Here is a 15,157-nt window from a genome sequence, read left to right as displayed (position 1 = left end):
CTCTTCCCTACATTTTGCACACTTCCCTACATTTTGCACTTTTCCCTACATTTTGCACTCTTCCCTACATGTTGCACTCTTCCCTACATGTTGCACTCTTCCCTACATGTTGCACTCTTCCCTACATGTTGCACTCTTCCCTACATGTTGCACTCTTCCCTACATGTTGCACTCTTCCCTACATTTTGCACTCTTCCCTACATTTTGCACTCTTCCCTACATGTTGCACTCTTCCCTACATTTTGCACTCTTCCCTACATTTTGCACTCTTCCCTACATGTTGCACTCTTCCCTACATTTTGCACTCTTCCCTACATGTTGCACTCTTCCCTACATTTTGCACTCTTCCCTACATTTTGCACTCTTCCCTACATTTTGCACTCTTCCCTACATTTTGCACTCTTTTCCCTACATGTTGCACTCTTTCCCTACATGTTGCACTCTTCCCTACATGTTGCACTCTTCCCTACATGTTGCACTCTTCCCTACATGTTGCACTCTTCCCTACATGTTGCACTCTTCCCTACATGTTGCACTCTTCCCTACATGTTGCACTCTTCCCTACATGTTGCACTCTTCCCTACATGTTGCACTCTTCCCTACATGTTGCACTCTTCCCTACATGTTGCACTCTTCCCTACATGTTGCACTCTTCCCTACATTTTGCACTCTTCCCTACATGTTGCACTCTTCCCTACATGTTGCACTCTTCCCTACATTTTGCACTCTTCCCTACATTTTGCACTCTTCCCTATTTTTAATTCTGGCGCACAACCTGACAACACGTGCGCTCTGCAATAGTAGATGAGGGTCAGTGTGAATGAAGTTACATTGTATCGTCTGACGTTTATATCAGAAAGTGATTTCCTATTGATGATTAGAGATCCGCCCGACCTCATCCTCCTCCGAACGCCTTAAAGGGGTCCTCCACTGGAAAACATATATTTTTTTTAAATCAACTGATGCCAGAAAGTTAAACAAATTTGTAAATGACTTCTATTAAAAAATCTTAATCCTTCCAGTACTTATTAGCAGCTGAATGTTTTTTGTCTTGTCCACACTGCTCTCTACTGACACCTCTGTCTGCGGTCGGTATATAGAGGTGGGTATTATACGCGGTCGGTATATAGAGGTAGGTGTTATACGCGGTCGGTATATAGAGGTAGGTGTTATACGCGGTCGGTATATAGAGGTAGGTGTTATACGCGGTCAGTATATAGAGGTGGGTGTTATACGCGGTCGGTATATAGAGGTAGGTGTTATACGCGGTCGGTATATAGAGGTAGGTGTTATACGCGGTCAGTATATAGAGGTGGGTGTTATACGCGGTCGGTATATAGAGGTGGGTGTTATACGCGGTCGGTATATAGAGGAAGGTGTTATACGCGGTCGGTATATAGAGGTAGGTGTTATACGCGGTCAGTATATAGAGGTGGGTGTTACACGCGGTCGGTATATAGAGGTAGGTGTTATACGCGGTCGGTATATAGAGGTAGGTGTTATACGCGGTCAGTATATAGAGGTAGGTGTTGTACGCGGTCGGTATATAGAGGTAGGTGTTATACGCGGTCGGTATATAGAGGTAGGTGTTATACGCGGTCGGTATATAGAGGTAGGTGTTATACGCGGTCGGTATATAGAGGTGGGTGTTATACGCGGTCGGTATATAGAGGTGGGTGTTATACGCGGTCGGTATATAGAGGTAGGTGTTATACGCGGTCGGTATATAGAGGAAGGTGTTATACGCGGTCGGTATATAGAGGTGGGTGTTATACGCGGTCGGTATATAGAGGTAGGTGTTATACGCGGTCGGTATATAGAGGTGGGTGTTATACGCGGTCGGTATATAGAGGTAGGTGTTATACGCGGTCAGTATATAGAGGTGGGTGTTATACGCGGTCAGTATATAGAGGTGGGTGTTATACGCGGTCGGTATATAGAGGTAGGTGTTATACGCGGTCGGTATATAGAGATAGGTGTAATACGCGGTCGGTATATAGAGGTAGGTGTTATACGCGGTCGGTATATAGAGGTAGGTGTTATACGCGGTCGGTATATAGAGGTGGGTGTTATACGCGGTCAGTACCGGTCACAACCATCCGGACAATAAGGAGGCGGTCCCGGGCGCTGATGTTGCGGAGTTTTCGCTATTATACAGACTTATTTACATAGAGGGCGGAGCTATCCTCTCAGTTTGAACCAATCAAAGACCGAGGAGCCCGGTATCTCTACGGGGCGGGGTCAGGCACAGAATAGACATTGAGCTGAGCGAATGAGACCCGAGCAGGGACAGACTACAGCCAATCACAGGGCCGCCATCCTCCCGGACCCCGCCCACTCTGAGCTCGTATTTAGAGGAGTCTTTGTGGTCCAGCAGTTTCATTCGTGTTCACACGGCTGCGGCTCCTGTGCGTCTCTTCTCCTGTCCGGTGTCTTCTTCTCCCCGTGTTCTTCTTCTCACCGCCCGTCCCGGGAACATGGCCGATACCGCAGTGGAGAGCAGCCCCGCCAGCACCGAGGCGGCCGTCACCAAGGTACAGTGCACACGGCGCGGCTCCTTTGTTTCCTCCGCACATGGTTCTGTCAGCGGCTCCGGGAGAACTTTCCCTCATACAATGGCGGCTCCGGTCACACTGTGCGGTTCTTCCCCCGGGGTCGCTGGGATGTAGCGGCTTCTGCTCTCGGTTTCTATGGTGACAGATTTCCCGCCCGGCGCAGAGAGGTGTCCGGGGTCCCGGGGGGTCGGCTCCGGTATTTATAGACGAATCTCCGGAGGGTGAACCGCAGTGTGTGCACGGTCCCTGAGGAGCCAGAACCGCGCGTTACCGCATGTGGAGACTTATCCCCCCGGTAATATTCTCCTCCGGTCCCCGGTAATATTCTCCCCCCGGTCCCCGGTAATATTCTCCTCCGGTCCCCGGTAATATTCTCCTCCGGTCCCCGGTAATATTCTCCTCCGGTCCCCGGTAATATTCTCCTCCGGTCCCCGGTAATATTCTCCTCCGGTCCCCGGTAATATTCTCCTCCGGTCCCCGGTAATATTCTCCTCCGGTCCCCGGTAATATTCTCCTCCGGTCCCCGGTAATATTCTTCCCCCGGTCCCCGGTAATATTCTCCTCCGGTCCCCGGTAATATTCTCCTCCGGTCCCCGGTAATATTCTTCCCCCGGTCCCCGGTAATATTCTCCTCCGGTCCCCGGTAATATTCTCCTCCGGTCCCCGGTAATATTCTCCTCCGGTCCCCGGTAATATTCTCCTCCGGTCCCCGGTAATATTCTCCCCCCGTCCCCGGTAATATTCTCCCCCGGTCCCCGGTAATATTCTTCCCCCGGTCCCCGGTAATATTCTCCCCCGGTCCCCGGTAATATTCTCCCCCGGTCCCCGGTAATATTCTCCCCCGGTCCCCGGTAATATTCTCCTCCGGTCCCCGGTAATATTCTTCCCCCGGTCCCCGGTAATATTCTCCCCCCGGTCCCCGGTAATATTCTCCCCCGGTCCCCGGTAATATTCTCCTCCGGTCCCCGGTGATATTCTCCTCCGGTCCCCGGTAATATTCTCCCCCGGTCCCCGGTAATATTCTTCCCCCGGTCCCCGGTAATATTCTTCCCCCGGTCCCCGGTAATATTCTCCCCCGGTCCCCGGTAATATTCTCCCCCGGTCCCCGGTAATATTCTCCCCCGGTCCCCGGTAATATTCTCCCCCCGGTCCCCGGTAATATTCTCCCCCCGGTCCCCGGTAATATTCTCCCCCCGGTCCCCGGTAATATTCTCCCCCCGATCCCCGGTAATATTCTCCCCCGGTCCCCGGTAATATTCTCCCCCCGGTCCCCGGTAATATTCTCCCCCCGGTCCCCGGTAATATTCTCCCCCCGATCCCCGGTAATATTCTCCCCCGGTCCCCGGTAATATTCTCCCCCCGGTCCCCGGTAATATTCTCCCCCGGTCATGTAGGAGTAATATACAGTCATATAGGTGTAATATACAGTCATATAGGTGTTATATACAGTCATATAGGTGTAATATACAGTCATATAGGTGTTATATACAGTCATATAGGTGTAATATACAGTCATATAGGTGTTATATACAGTCATATAGGTGTAATATACAGTCATATAGGTGTTATATACAGTCATATAGGTGTAATATACAGTCATATAGGTGTTATACACAGTCATATAGGTGTAATACACAGTCATATAGGTGTTATATACAGTCATATAGGAGTAATATACAGTCATATAGGTGTAATATACAGTCATATAGGTGTTATACACAGTCATATAGGTGTAATACACAGTCATATAGGTGTTATATACAGTCATATAGGAGTAATATACAGTCATATAGGTGTAATATACAGTCATATAGGTGTAATATACAGTCATATAGGTGTTATACACAGTCATATAGGTGTAATACACAGTCATATAGGTGTTATATACAGTCATATAGGAGTAATATACAGTCATATAGGTGTAATATACAGTCATATAGGTGTTATATACAGTCATATAGGAGTAATATACAGTCATATAGGAGTAATATACAGTCATATAGGTGTAATATACAGTCATATAGGTGTAATATACAGTCATATAGGTGTAATATACAGTCATATAGGTGTCATATACAGTCATATAGGTGTAATATACAGTCACATAGGTGTAATATACAGTCACATAGGTGTAATATACAGTCATATAGGAGTAATATACAGTCATATAGGTGTAATATACAGTCATATAGGTGTAATATACAGTCATATAGGAGTAATATACAGTCATATAGGTGTCATATACAGTCATATAGGTGTCATATACAGTCATATAGGTGTAATATACAGTCATATAGGAGTAATATACAGTCATGTAGGAGTAATATACAGTCATGTAGGAGTAATATACAGTCATATAGGTGTAATATACAGTCATATAGGTGTAATATACAGTCACATAGGTGTAATATACAGTCATGTAGGTGTTATATACAGTCATATAGGTGTAATATACAGTCATATAGGAGTAATATACAGTCATATAGGTGTTATATACAGTCATATAGGTGTAATATACAGTCATATAGGTGTAATATACAGTCATATAGGAGTAATATACAGTCATATAGGTGTTATATACAGTCATATAGGTGTAATATACAGTCATATAGGTGTCATATACAGTCATATAGGTGTAATATACAGTCACATAGGTGTAATATACAGTCACATAGGTGTAATATACAGTCATATAGGGGTAATATACAGTCATATAGGAGTCATATACAGTCATATAGGTGTCATATACAGTCATATAGGTGTCATATACAGTCATATAGGTGTAATATACAGTCATATAGGGGTAATATACAGTCATATAGGAGTAATATACAGTCATATAGGTGTAATATACAGTCATATAGGTGTAATATACAGTCATATAGGTGTAATATACAGTCATATAGGTGTAATATACAGTCATATAGGTGTTATATACAGTCATATAGGTGTAATATACAGTCATATAGGTGTTATATACAGTCATATAGGTGTAATACACAGTCATATAGGTGTAATATACAGTCATATAGGTGTAATATACAGTCATATAGGTGTAATATACAGTCATATAGGTGTAATGTACAGTCATATAGGTGTAATGTACAGTCATATAGGTGTAATATACAGTCATATAGGTGTTATATACAGTCATATAGGTGTTATGTACAGTCATATAGGTGTTATGTACAGTCATATAGGTGTAATGTACAGTCATATAGGTGTAATGTACAGTCATATAGGTGTAATATACAGTCATATAGGTGTAATATACAGTCATATAGGTGTAATATACAGTCATATAGGTGTTATATACAGTCATATATACAGTCATATAGGTGTAATATACAGTCATATAGGTGTAATGTACAGTCATATAGGTGTAATATACAGTCATATAGGTGTAATATACAGTCATATAGCTGTTATATACAGTCATATATACAGTCATATAGGTGTAATATACAGTCATATAGGTGTTATACCTTCAAACTCCAAAGATGGTCCGGACACAATTATTGGCCCCTTTCATAATTGTGGATCAATAAGATTGTTTCCAGCCTGTGATGTTCCTTTATACTCACCTGGGGCAAGTAACAGGTGTGGGCAATATAAACATCACACCTGACAGCAGGTAAAAAGGAGAGAAGTTCACTTAGTCTGTGCATTGTGTGTCTGTGTGTGTCACACTAAGCATGGACAACAGAAAGAGGAGAAGAGAACAGAAAGAGGAGGAGAGAACAGAAAGAGGAGAAGAGAACAGAAAGAGGAGAAGAGAACAGAAAGAGGAGAAGAAGAGAGAACAGAAAGAGGAGAAGAGAACAGAAAGAGGAGAAGAGAACAGAAAGAGGAGGAGAGAGAACAGAAAGAGGAGAAGAGAGAACAGAAAGAGGAGAAGAGAACAGAAAGAGGAGGAGAGAACAGAAAGAGGAGGAGAGAACAGAAAGAGGAGAAGAGAACAGAAAGAGGAGAAGAGAACAGAAAGAGGAGGAGAGAACAGAAAGAGGAGAAGAGAACAGAAAGAGGAGGAGAGAGAACAGAAAGAGGAGAAGAGAGAACAGAAAGAGGAGAAGAGAACAGAAAGAGGAGGAGAGAACAGAAAGAGGAGGAGAGAACAGAAAGAGGAGAAGAGAACAGAAAGAGGAGAAGAGAACAGAAAGAGGAGGAGAGAACAGAAAGAGGAGAAGAGAACAGAAAGAGGAGGAGAGAGAACAGAAAGAGGAGAAGAGAACAGAAAGAGGAGAAGAGAACAGAAAGAGGAGAAGAGAACAGAAAGAGGAGAAGAGAGAACAGAAAGAGGAGAAGAGAGAACAGAAAGAGGAGAAGAGAGAACAGAAAGAGGAGAAGAGAGAACAGAAAGAGGAGAAGAGAGAACAGAAAGAGGAGAAGAGAACAGAAAGAGGAGGAGAGAACAGAAAGAGGAGAAGAGAACAGAAAGAGGAGAAGAGAGAACAGAAAGAGGAGAAGAGAGAACAGAAAGAGGAGAAAAGAACAGAAAGAGGAGGAGAGAACAGAAAGAGGAGGAGAGAACAGAAAGAGGAGAAGAGAGAACAGAAAGAGGAGAAGAGAGAACAGAAAGAGGAGAAGAGAGAACAGAAAGAGGAGAAGAGAGAACAGAAAGAGGAGAAGAGAGAACAGAAAGAGGAGAAGAGAGAACAGAAAGAGGAGAAGAGAGAACAGAAAGAGGAGAAGAGAGAACAGAAAGAGGAGAAGAGAACAGAAAGAGGAGAAGAGAACAGAAAGAGGAGAAGAGAACAGAAAGAGGAGGAGAGAACAGAAAGAGGAGGAGAGAACAGAAAGAGGAGAAGAGAGAACAGAAAGAGGAGAAGAGAGAACAGAAAGAGGAGAAGAGAGAACAGAAAGAGGAGAAGAGAGAACAGAAAGAGGAGAAGAGAACAGAAAGAGGAGAAGAGAGAACAGAAAGAGGAGAAGAGAACAGAAAGAGGAGAAGAGAACAGAAAGAGGAGGAGAGAACAGAAAGAGGAGGAGAGAACAGAAAGAGGAGGAGAGAACAGAAAGAGGAGGAGAGAACAGACAGAGGAGGAGAGAACAGAAAGAGGAGGAGAGAACAGAAAGAGGAGGAGAGAACAGAAAGAGGAGAAGAGAGAACAGAAAGAGGAGAAGAGAACAGAAAGAGGAGAAGAGAACAGAAAGAGGAGGAGAGAACAGAAAGAGGAGGAGAGAACAGAAAGAGGAGGAGAGAACAGAAAGAGGAGGAGAGAACAGACAGAGGAGGAGAGAACAGAAAGAGGAGGAGAGAACAGAAAGAGGAGGAGAGAACAGAAAGAGGAGAAGAGAACAGAAAGAGGAGAAGAGAGCAGAAAGAGGAGAAGAGAACAGAAAGAGGAGAAGAGAACAGAAAGAGGAGGAGAGAACAGAAAGAGGAGGAGAGAACAGAAAGAGGAGGAGAGAACAGAAAGAGGAGGAGAGAACAGAAAGAGGAGGAGAGAACAGAAAGAGGAGGAGAGAACAGAAAGAGGAGAAGAGAACAGAAAGAGGAGAAGAGAGAACAGAAAGAGGAGAAGAGAGAACAGAAAGAGGAGAAGAGAGAACAGAAAGAGGAGAAGAGAGAACAGAAAGAGGAGGAGAGAACAGAAAGAGGAGGAGAGAGAACAGAAAGAGGAGGAGAGAGAACAGAAAGAGGAGGAGAGAGAACAGAAAGAGGAGGAGAGAGAACAGAAAGAGGAGGAGAGAGAACAGAAAGAGGAGGAGAGAGAACAGAAAGAGGAGAAGAGAACAGAAAGAGGAGAAGAGAACAGAAAGAGGAGGAGAGAACAGAAAGAGGAGAAGAGAACAGAAAGAGGAGAAGAGAACAGAAAGAGGAGGAGAGAACAGAAAGAGGAGGAGAGAACAGAAAGAGGAGGAGAGAGAACAGAAAGAGGAGAAGAGAACTGTCTGAGGACTTGGGAACCAAAATTGTGGAAAAATATCAACAATCTCCAGGTTACACGTCCATCTCCAGAGATCTAGATTTGTCTTTGTCCACAGTGCGGAACATTATCAAGAAGTTTACACCCCATGGAACTGTAGATAATCTCCCTGGGGGTGGACGGAAGAGAAAACTGATGAAAGGTGTCACCGCAGGATAGTCTGGATGGTGGATAAGCAGCCCCAAACAAGTTCCAAAGATATTCAAGCTGTCCTGCAGGCTCAGGGAGCATCAGTGTCAGCGCGAACTATCCGTCTACATTTATATGAAATGAAACACTATGGAGGAGACCCAGGAGGACCCCACTATGGAGGAGACCCAGGAGGACCCCACTATGGAGGAGACCCAGGAGGACCCCACTATGGAGGAGACCCGGGAGGACCCCACTATGGAGGAGACCCGGGAGGACCCCACTATGGAGGAGACCCGGGAGGACCCCACTATGGAGGAGACCCAGGAGGACCCCACTATGGAGGAGACCCGGGAGGACCCCACTATGGAGGAGACCCAGGAGGACCCCACTATGGAGGAGACCCGGGAGGACCCCACTATGGAGGAGACCCAGGAGGACACCACTATGGAGGAGACCCAGGAGGACACCACTATGGAGGAGACCCAGGAGGACCCCACTATGGAGGAGACCCAGGAGGACCCCACTATGGAGGAGACCCAGGAGGACACCACTATGGAGGAGACCCAGGAGGACCCCACTATGGAGGAGACCCGGGAGGACCCCACTATGGAGGAGACCCAGGAGGACCCCACTATGGAGGAAACCCCGGAGGACCCCACTATGTAGGAGACCCAGGAGGACCCCGCTATGGAGGAGACCCAGGAGGACCCCACTGCTGACACAGAGACAGAAAAAAAAGAGAGACTACATTTTACCAAAATGACCTCGAGTAACCAAAATCCTTCTGGGAAAACGTCTTGTGGACAGATGAGACCAAGATAGATCTTTTTGGTAAAGCCCATCATTCTACTGTTTACCGAAAACGGAATGAGGCCTACAAAGAGAAGAACACAGAACCTACAGTGACATATGGTGGAGGTCAGTGATGTTTTGGGTTGTTTTGCTGCCTCTGGCACTGGGGGCCTTGAATGTGTACAAGACATCATGAAATCTGAGGATTACCAATGGATTTTGGGTCGCACTGTACAGCCCAGTGTCAGAAAGCTGGGTTTGTGTCCGAGATCTTGGGTCTTCCAGCAGGACAATGACCACAAACATACGTCATAAAGCCCCAGAAATGGAGGCAACAAAGCGCTGGAGAGTTCTGAAGTGTCAGCAATGAGTCCAGATCTAAATCCCATTGATCACCTGTGGAGAGATCTTATAATTACTGTTGGGAAAAGGCGCCGTCCAATAAGAGACCGGGAGCAGTTTGTAAAGGAAGAGTGGTCCAACATTCCGGCTGAGAGGTGTAAGAAGCTTATTGATGGTTATAGGAAGAGTGGTCCAACATTCCGGCTGAGAGGCGTAAGAAGCTTATTGATGGTTATAGGAAGAGTGGTCCAACATTCCGGCTGAGAGGTGTAAGAAGCTTATTGATGCTTATAGGAAGAGTGGTCCAACATTCCGGCTGAGAGGTGTAAGAAGCTTATTGATGGTTATAGGAAGAGTGGTCCAACATTCCGGCTGAGAGGTGTAAGAAGCTTATTGATGGTTATAGGAAGAGTGGTCCAACATTCCGGCTGAGAGGTGTAAGAAGATTGATGGTTATAGGAAGAGTGGTCCAACATTACGACTGAGAGGTGTAAGGAGCTTATTGATGGTTATTTGAAGAGTGGTCCAACATTCCGGCTGAGAGGTGTAAGAAACTTATTGATGCTTCTAGGAAGACACTGATTTCACTTTTTTTTTCCAAAGGGTGCAACCAAATATTAAAGGGGTACTCCGGTGCTTTAACATCTTAGGGATCCAAAGGATAGGGGATAAGATACCTGATCGCGGAAGTCCTGCCGCTGGGGACCCCTGTGATCTTGCAACCGACACCCGTTTGTAATCAGTCCCCGAAGAGTGTTCGCTCCGGGACTGATTACCGTCGACTACAGGGCGGGCGGCGTGTGCGTCACGCCCCTGCCCCCGTGTGATGTCACGCTCCGCCCCTCACTGCAAGCCTACGGGAGGGGGCGTGATAGCTGTCACGCCCCCTCCCGTATGCTTGCATTGAGGGGCGGAGCGTGACATCACACGGGGGCGTAACGCACACGCCACCCACTTTGTAGTCGCCGGTAATCAGTCCCGGAGCGAACACGGTTGCCGCGTGCAAGATCACGGGGGTCCCCAGCGGCGGGACTCCCGCGATCAGGCATCTTATCCCCTATCCTTTGGATAGGGGATAAGATGTCTAAGCACCGGAGTACCCCTTTAAAGGGTACCTCTCATCAAATAAATGTTTGATATATTATAGATTAATGTATGCAGAATAACTTCACAATTGCAGGTTATTAAAAAATCTGCTTCTTTCTATTTAATTTTCCACTTTGAAGAAATGACCACTAGGGGTCTCCCTACCAGTCCTGGCAGCAAGCATTTCAGACTCATGCTGGAGTCCTAAACACTACGAGCTGCCAGTCTGCTTTGTTCACAAAGGAGAACACTCAGAGCTGCCAGCCTGCTTTGTTCACAGCCTGTTTGGCTGTGAACAAAGCAGGCTGGCAGCTCTGAGTGTTTAGGACTCCAGCAGGAGTCAGAAATGCTTGCTGACAGGACTGATCGGGAAAAATACAATAGAAAGAAACATATTTTTCATTAACATGCTATTGGAAAGTTATTCAACATTCATTAATCTAAAATATATCAAACATTTATTTGATGAGAGGTCCCCTTTAAGCATGTGGGTGCCAATAATAGTGTCCAGACCATGTCTGTACATGTGCACAGATCTGATGTCATCACTATATACATTTACACCTGTCCTGTACATGTAAATTGCACAAAGTAATAATTGTTCATGTTGAATTTAATTACGGATAATTTAATTGGTGGGACAACCCTTTGCTTATATTGTTGTTTGTTACATATTTACTTTGTGTTACTGTTTATTATAATGTTTGTTCTGTATTATTGCTTATTAATAATTTCTTTGTATTGTTGTGCAGGATCTGAAGCAGAAGAAGGAAGTAGTGAAAGAGAAGGAAGAGAAGAAGAAAGAAAAGGAAGTAGTGAAGGAAGAGAAGGAAGTAGTGAAAGAGAAGGAAGTAGTGAAGGAAGAGAAGAAGAAAGAAGAAAAGGAAGTAGTGAAGGAGAAGAAGGAAGTGGTGGAGGAAGAGAAGAAGGAAGTAGTGAAGGAGAAGGAAGAGAAGAAGGAAGTGGTGGAGGAGAAGGCAGAGAATGGCGCCGGTGATCGTCCCCCGGCCAATGGCACAGTAAGTCTCCTCTGATGTCATCATCCGCCTGTCTGGGAGTGGTAGTGTTCTTACACATTGCGCTGATGTAATTGGTCGGGAGATCTGGTTGTGTTTCTTGTAGGATGGAGGCTAAAGGGGCATGCTGGAGTTTGTAGTCCACAACAAACGTTTATGGTGATATATGTAAATGTCGGACGGGTTGAGGCTTTTCTTAGGTGATTAGTTGTATTTAGTCTGAGTGTATTTCCTGCAGGAAGAGAACGGATCTGCTCACAGTGATGAGAACAAGGAGAACACCGAGGATCCGGAGGAGGATGAAGGTGAGGTTTCTTTCCCTTTATCTGTAACGTTACCCCCTTCCCAATCACTGATAATGCCTCCGCGCTGCTCTATACTGACTTCTCCTCTTATCCAGTAGAGGGTGACGAGAATCCCCCCCCCCCCCCCAACCCAGGGCTCTGCGCTGTTATATACTGACTTCTCTTCTTATCCAGTAGAGGGTGACGAGAATCCCCCCTCCCCAACCCAGGGCTCTGCGCTGTTATATACTGACTTCTCCTCTTATCCAGTAGAGGGTGACGAGAATCCCCCCCCCCCCCAACCCAGGGCTCTGCGCTGTTATATACTGACTTCTCTTCTTATCCAGTAGAGGGTGACGAGAATCCCCCCTCCCCAACCCAGGGCTCTGCGCTGTTATATACTGACTTCTCCTCTTATCCAGTAGAGGGTGACGAGAATCCCCCCCCCCCAACCCAGGGCTCTGCGCTGTTATATACTGACTTCTCTTCTTATCCAGTAGAGGGTGACGGTGAGGGCGAAGGAGACGAGGAGGGTGAAGGAGAGGAGACAGACGCTCCTCCTGTAAAGCGCCCGGCAGAGGAGAAGGTAAGTCGTCTGTATACGTGATGATTCTCGGCTTGTAGCGCCATCAGGTGGCGGCCATTGATCTGTAGATTGTTCTCCTTTATGTGTCCTGGACGTTACATTTATAGCTTTTTATTTATTTATTTTGCTTTTCAGAAGGAAACTGAAAGTAAGAAACAGAAGACAGAAAACGGAGATTCCACCGAAGTGAAAGAGTCGGCTTAATCCTGCGCTCCGGCGACATTTTATAGAATGAAGAAGTAGAAAACGGGCTTTATATATCTGTACATTTTACACAACAACTTTTTATATCCTGTAAACCCACATGTACTAGAAACCTGTAACATCAGACAGCGGGAGGTTTTTGTATAATGTTATTTATTGTTTGTACTGGTTGTTACTCTTTTTGGTGGTGAAGCTTTGTGTATCCTGGAGTGAAGTAATATAACCCTGTGTGCATAGAACAGTGTTTCACAACCACCGTGCCTCCAGCTGTTGCAAAACTACAACGCCCAGCATGCCCGGACAGCCGTTGGCTGTCCGGGCATGCTGGGAGTTGTAGTTTTGCAACAGCTGGAGGCACCCTGTTTGGGAAGCACTGGCATAAATGGTTCATATGCAATAAAGGCCAAAGCTGTGGCCCCTATATATCCAGAAGGGACCCATGGGCATTCTGTATAGGTCTTCGCACTCGGTTGTTGCTGTTCCGTATATAGTTGTGCAAGAAATGGAAAATGTCAAATGTGTAACTGTTCCTTGTGTCTGTAATGTGTGATGGGAGTGTGTATAGCGGAGATGTGCGGAGCAGCTTGTACTCTCCATTATGACTCTTTATAATACTCCAGGCTTCACCACTACTTTGTATATTCAGGTTAAGTTCTATAAATAAATCTTTTATAAGAAATAATAATCCTCTTCACTCTATTTTTTCGTACATTCCACCCATGATTGACGGGATTTATAGTCCATCACTGGATATTTATTGAATATTAAGTGGGAAGCTATTGGTGGTTGGTAAAATATTGCACAATTATTTTCTCTTTCCTCTAATTTTTATGCTGTCATATGGAGATTAGTCCCTAATTAGGAGCGCTCCATTAGTCTGAGCACTGGGCGGAGGTCACTCTGGAGGATTGGACACCCTATCTGATTTGCAGGGGAGTCTCTGCTCCGGTGTAATGTGCAGCACGCCCTGTGCCTCGCCTGATAAGCTGCGCAAAGTGGAGAATGTAAGTGCCTGTGTATACAGCATCAGCACTGAGTGTAGTGTATACAGCATCAGCACTGAGTGTAGTGTATACAGCATCAGCACTGAGTGTCGTGTATACAGCACCAGCACTGAGTGTCGTGTATACAGCACCAGCACTGAGTGTCGTGTATACAGCACCAGCACTGAGTGTCGTGTATACAGCATCAGCACTGAGTGTCGTGTATACAGCATCAGCACTGAGTGTCGTGTATACAGCATCAGCACTGAGTGTAGTGTATACAGCATCAGCACTGAGTGTAGTGTATACAGCATCAGCACTGAGTGTAGTGTATACAGCATCAGCACTGAGTGTAGTGTATACAGCATCAGCACTGAGTGTAGTGTATACAGCATCAGCACTGAGTGTAGTGTATACAGCATCAGCACTGAGTGTAGTGTATACAGCACCAGCACTGAGTGTAGTGTATACAGCACCAGCACTGAGTGTAGTGTATACAGCACCAGCACTGAGTGTAGTGTATACAGCACCAGCACTGAGTGTAGTGTATACAGCACCAGCACTGAGTGTAGTGTATACAGCACCAGCACTGAGTGTAGTGTATACAGCACCAGCACTGAGTGTAGTGTATACAGCACCAGCACTGAGTGTAGTGTATACAGCACCAGCACTGAGTGTCGTGTATACAGCACCAGCACTGAGTGTAGTGTATACAGCATCAGCACTGAGTGTAGTGTATACAGCATCAGCACTGAGTGTAGTGTATACAGCATCAGCACTGAGTGTAGTGTATACAGCATCAGCACTGAGTGTAGTGTATACAGCATCAGCACTGAGTGTAGTGTATACAGCACCAGCACTGAGTGTAGTGTATACAGCACCAGCACTGAGTGTAGTGTATACAGCACCAGCACTGAGTGTAGTGTATACAGCACCAGCACTGAGTGTAGTGTATACAGCACCAGCACTGAGTGTAGTGTATACAGCACCAGCACTGAGTGTAGTGTATACAGCACCAGCACTGAGTGTAGTGTATACAGCACCAGCACTGAGTGTAGTGTATACAGCACCAGCACTGAGGGTAGTGTATACAGCACCAGCACTGAGGGTAGTGTATACAGCACCAGCACTGAGTGTAGTGTATACAGCACCAGCACTGAGTGTAGTGTATACAGCACCAGCACTGAGTGTAGTGTATACAGCACCAGCACTGAGTGTAGTGTATACAGCACCAGCACTGAGTGTAG

The 15,157-nt window shown here is 45.8% G+C and overlaps 1 protein-coding gene across 1 annotated transcript in view; it reads left to right on the top strand.

The window, feature by feature from the left end:
- LOC130339926 (uncharacterized) overlaps positions 1–13,205 on the top strand; it is a 31,230-nt gene extending 18,025 nt beyond the window's left edge. Inside the window, exons 3-6 of the mRNA XM_056554109.1 lie at positions 11,622–11,856; positions 12,092–12,158; positions 12,635–12,723; positions 12,859–13,205. Coding sequence (XP_056410084.1) covers positions 11,622–11,856; positions 12,092–12,158; positions 12,635–12,723; positions 12,859–12,927 — 460 coding nt within the window. The 3' untranslated portion in view covers positions 12,928–13,205. The remainder of the gene's footprint in view (positions 1–11,621; positions 11,857–12,091; positions 12,159–12,634; positions 12,724–12,858) is intronic.
- The last annotated feature ends 1,952 nt before the right edge of the window (positions 13,206–15,157 follow it).

The sequence above is a fragment of the Hyla sarda genome, unplaced genomic scaffold (assembly GCF_029499605.1).
Source record: "Hyla sarda isolate aHylSar1 unplaced genomic scaffold, aHylSar1.hap1 scaffold_560, whole genome shotgun sequence".
NCBI lineage: Eukaryota > Metazoa > Chordata > Amphibia > Anura > Hylidae > Hyla > Hyla sarda.
This window is presented reverse-complemented; position numbering and strand designations above follow the sequence as displayed.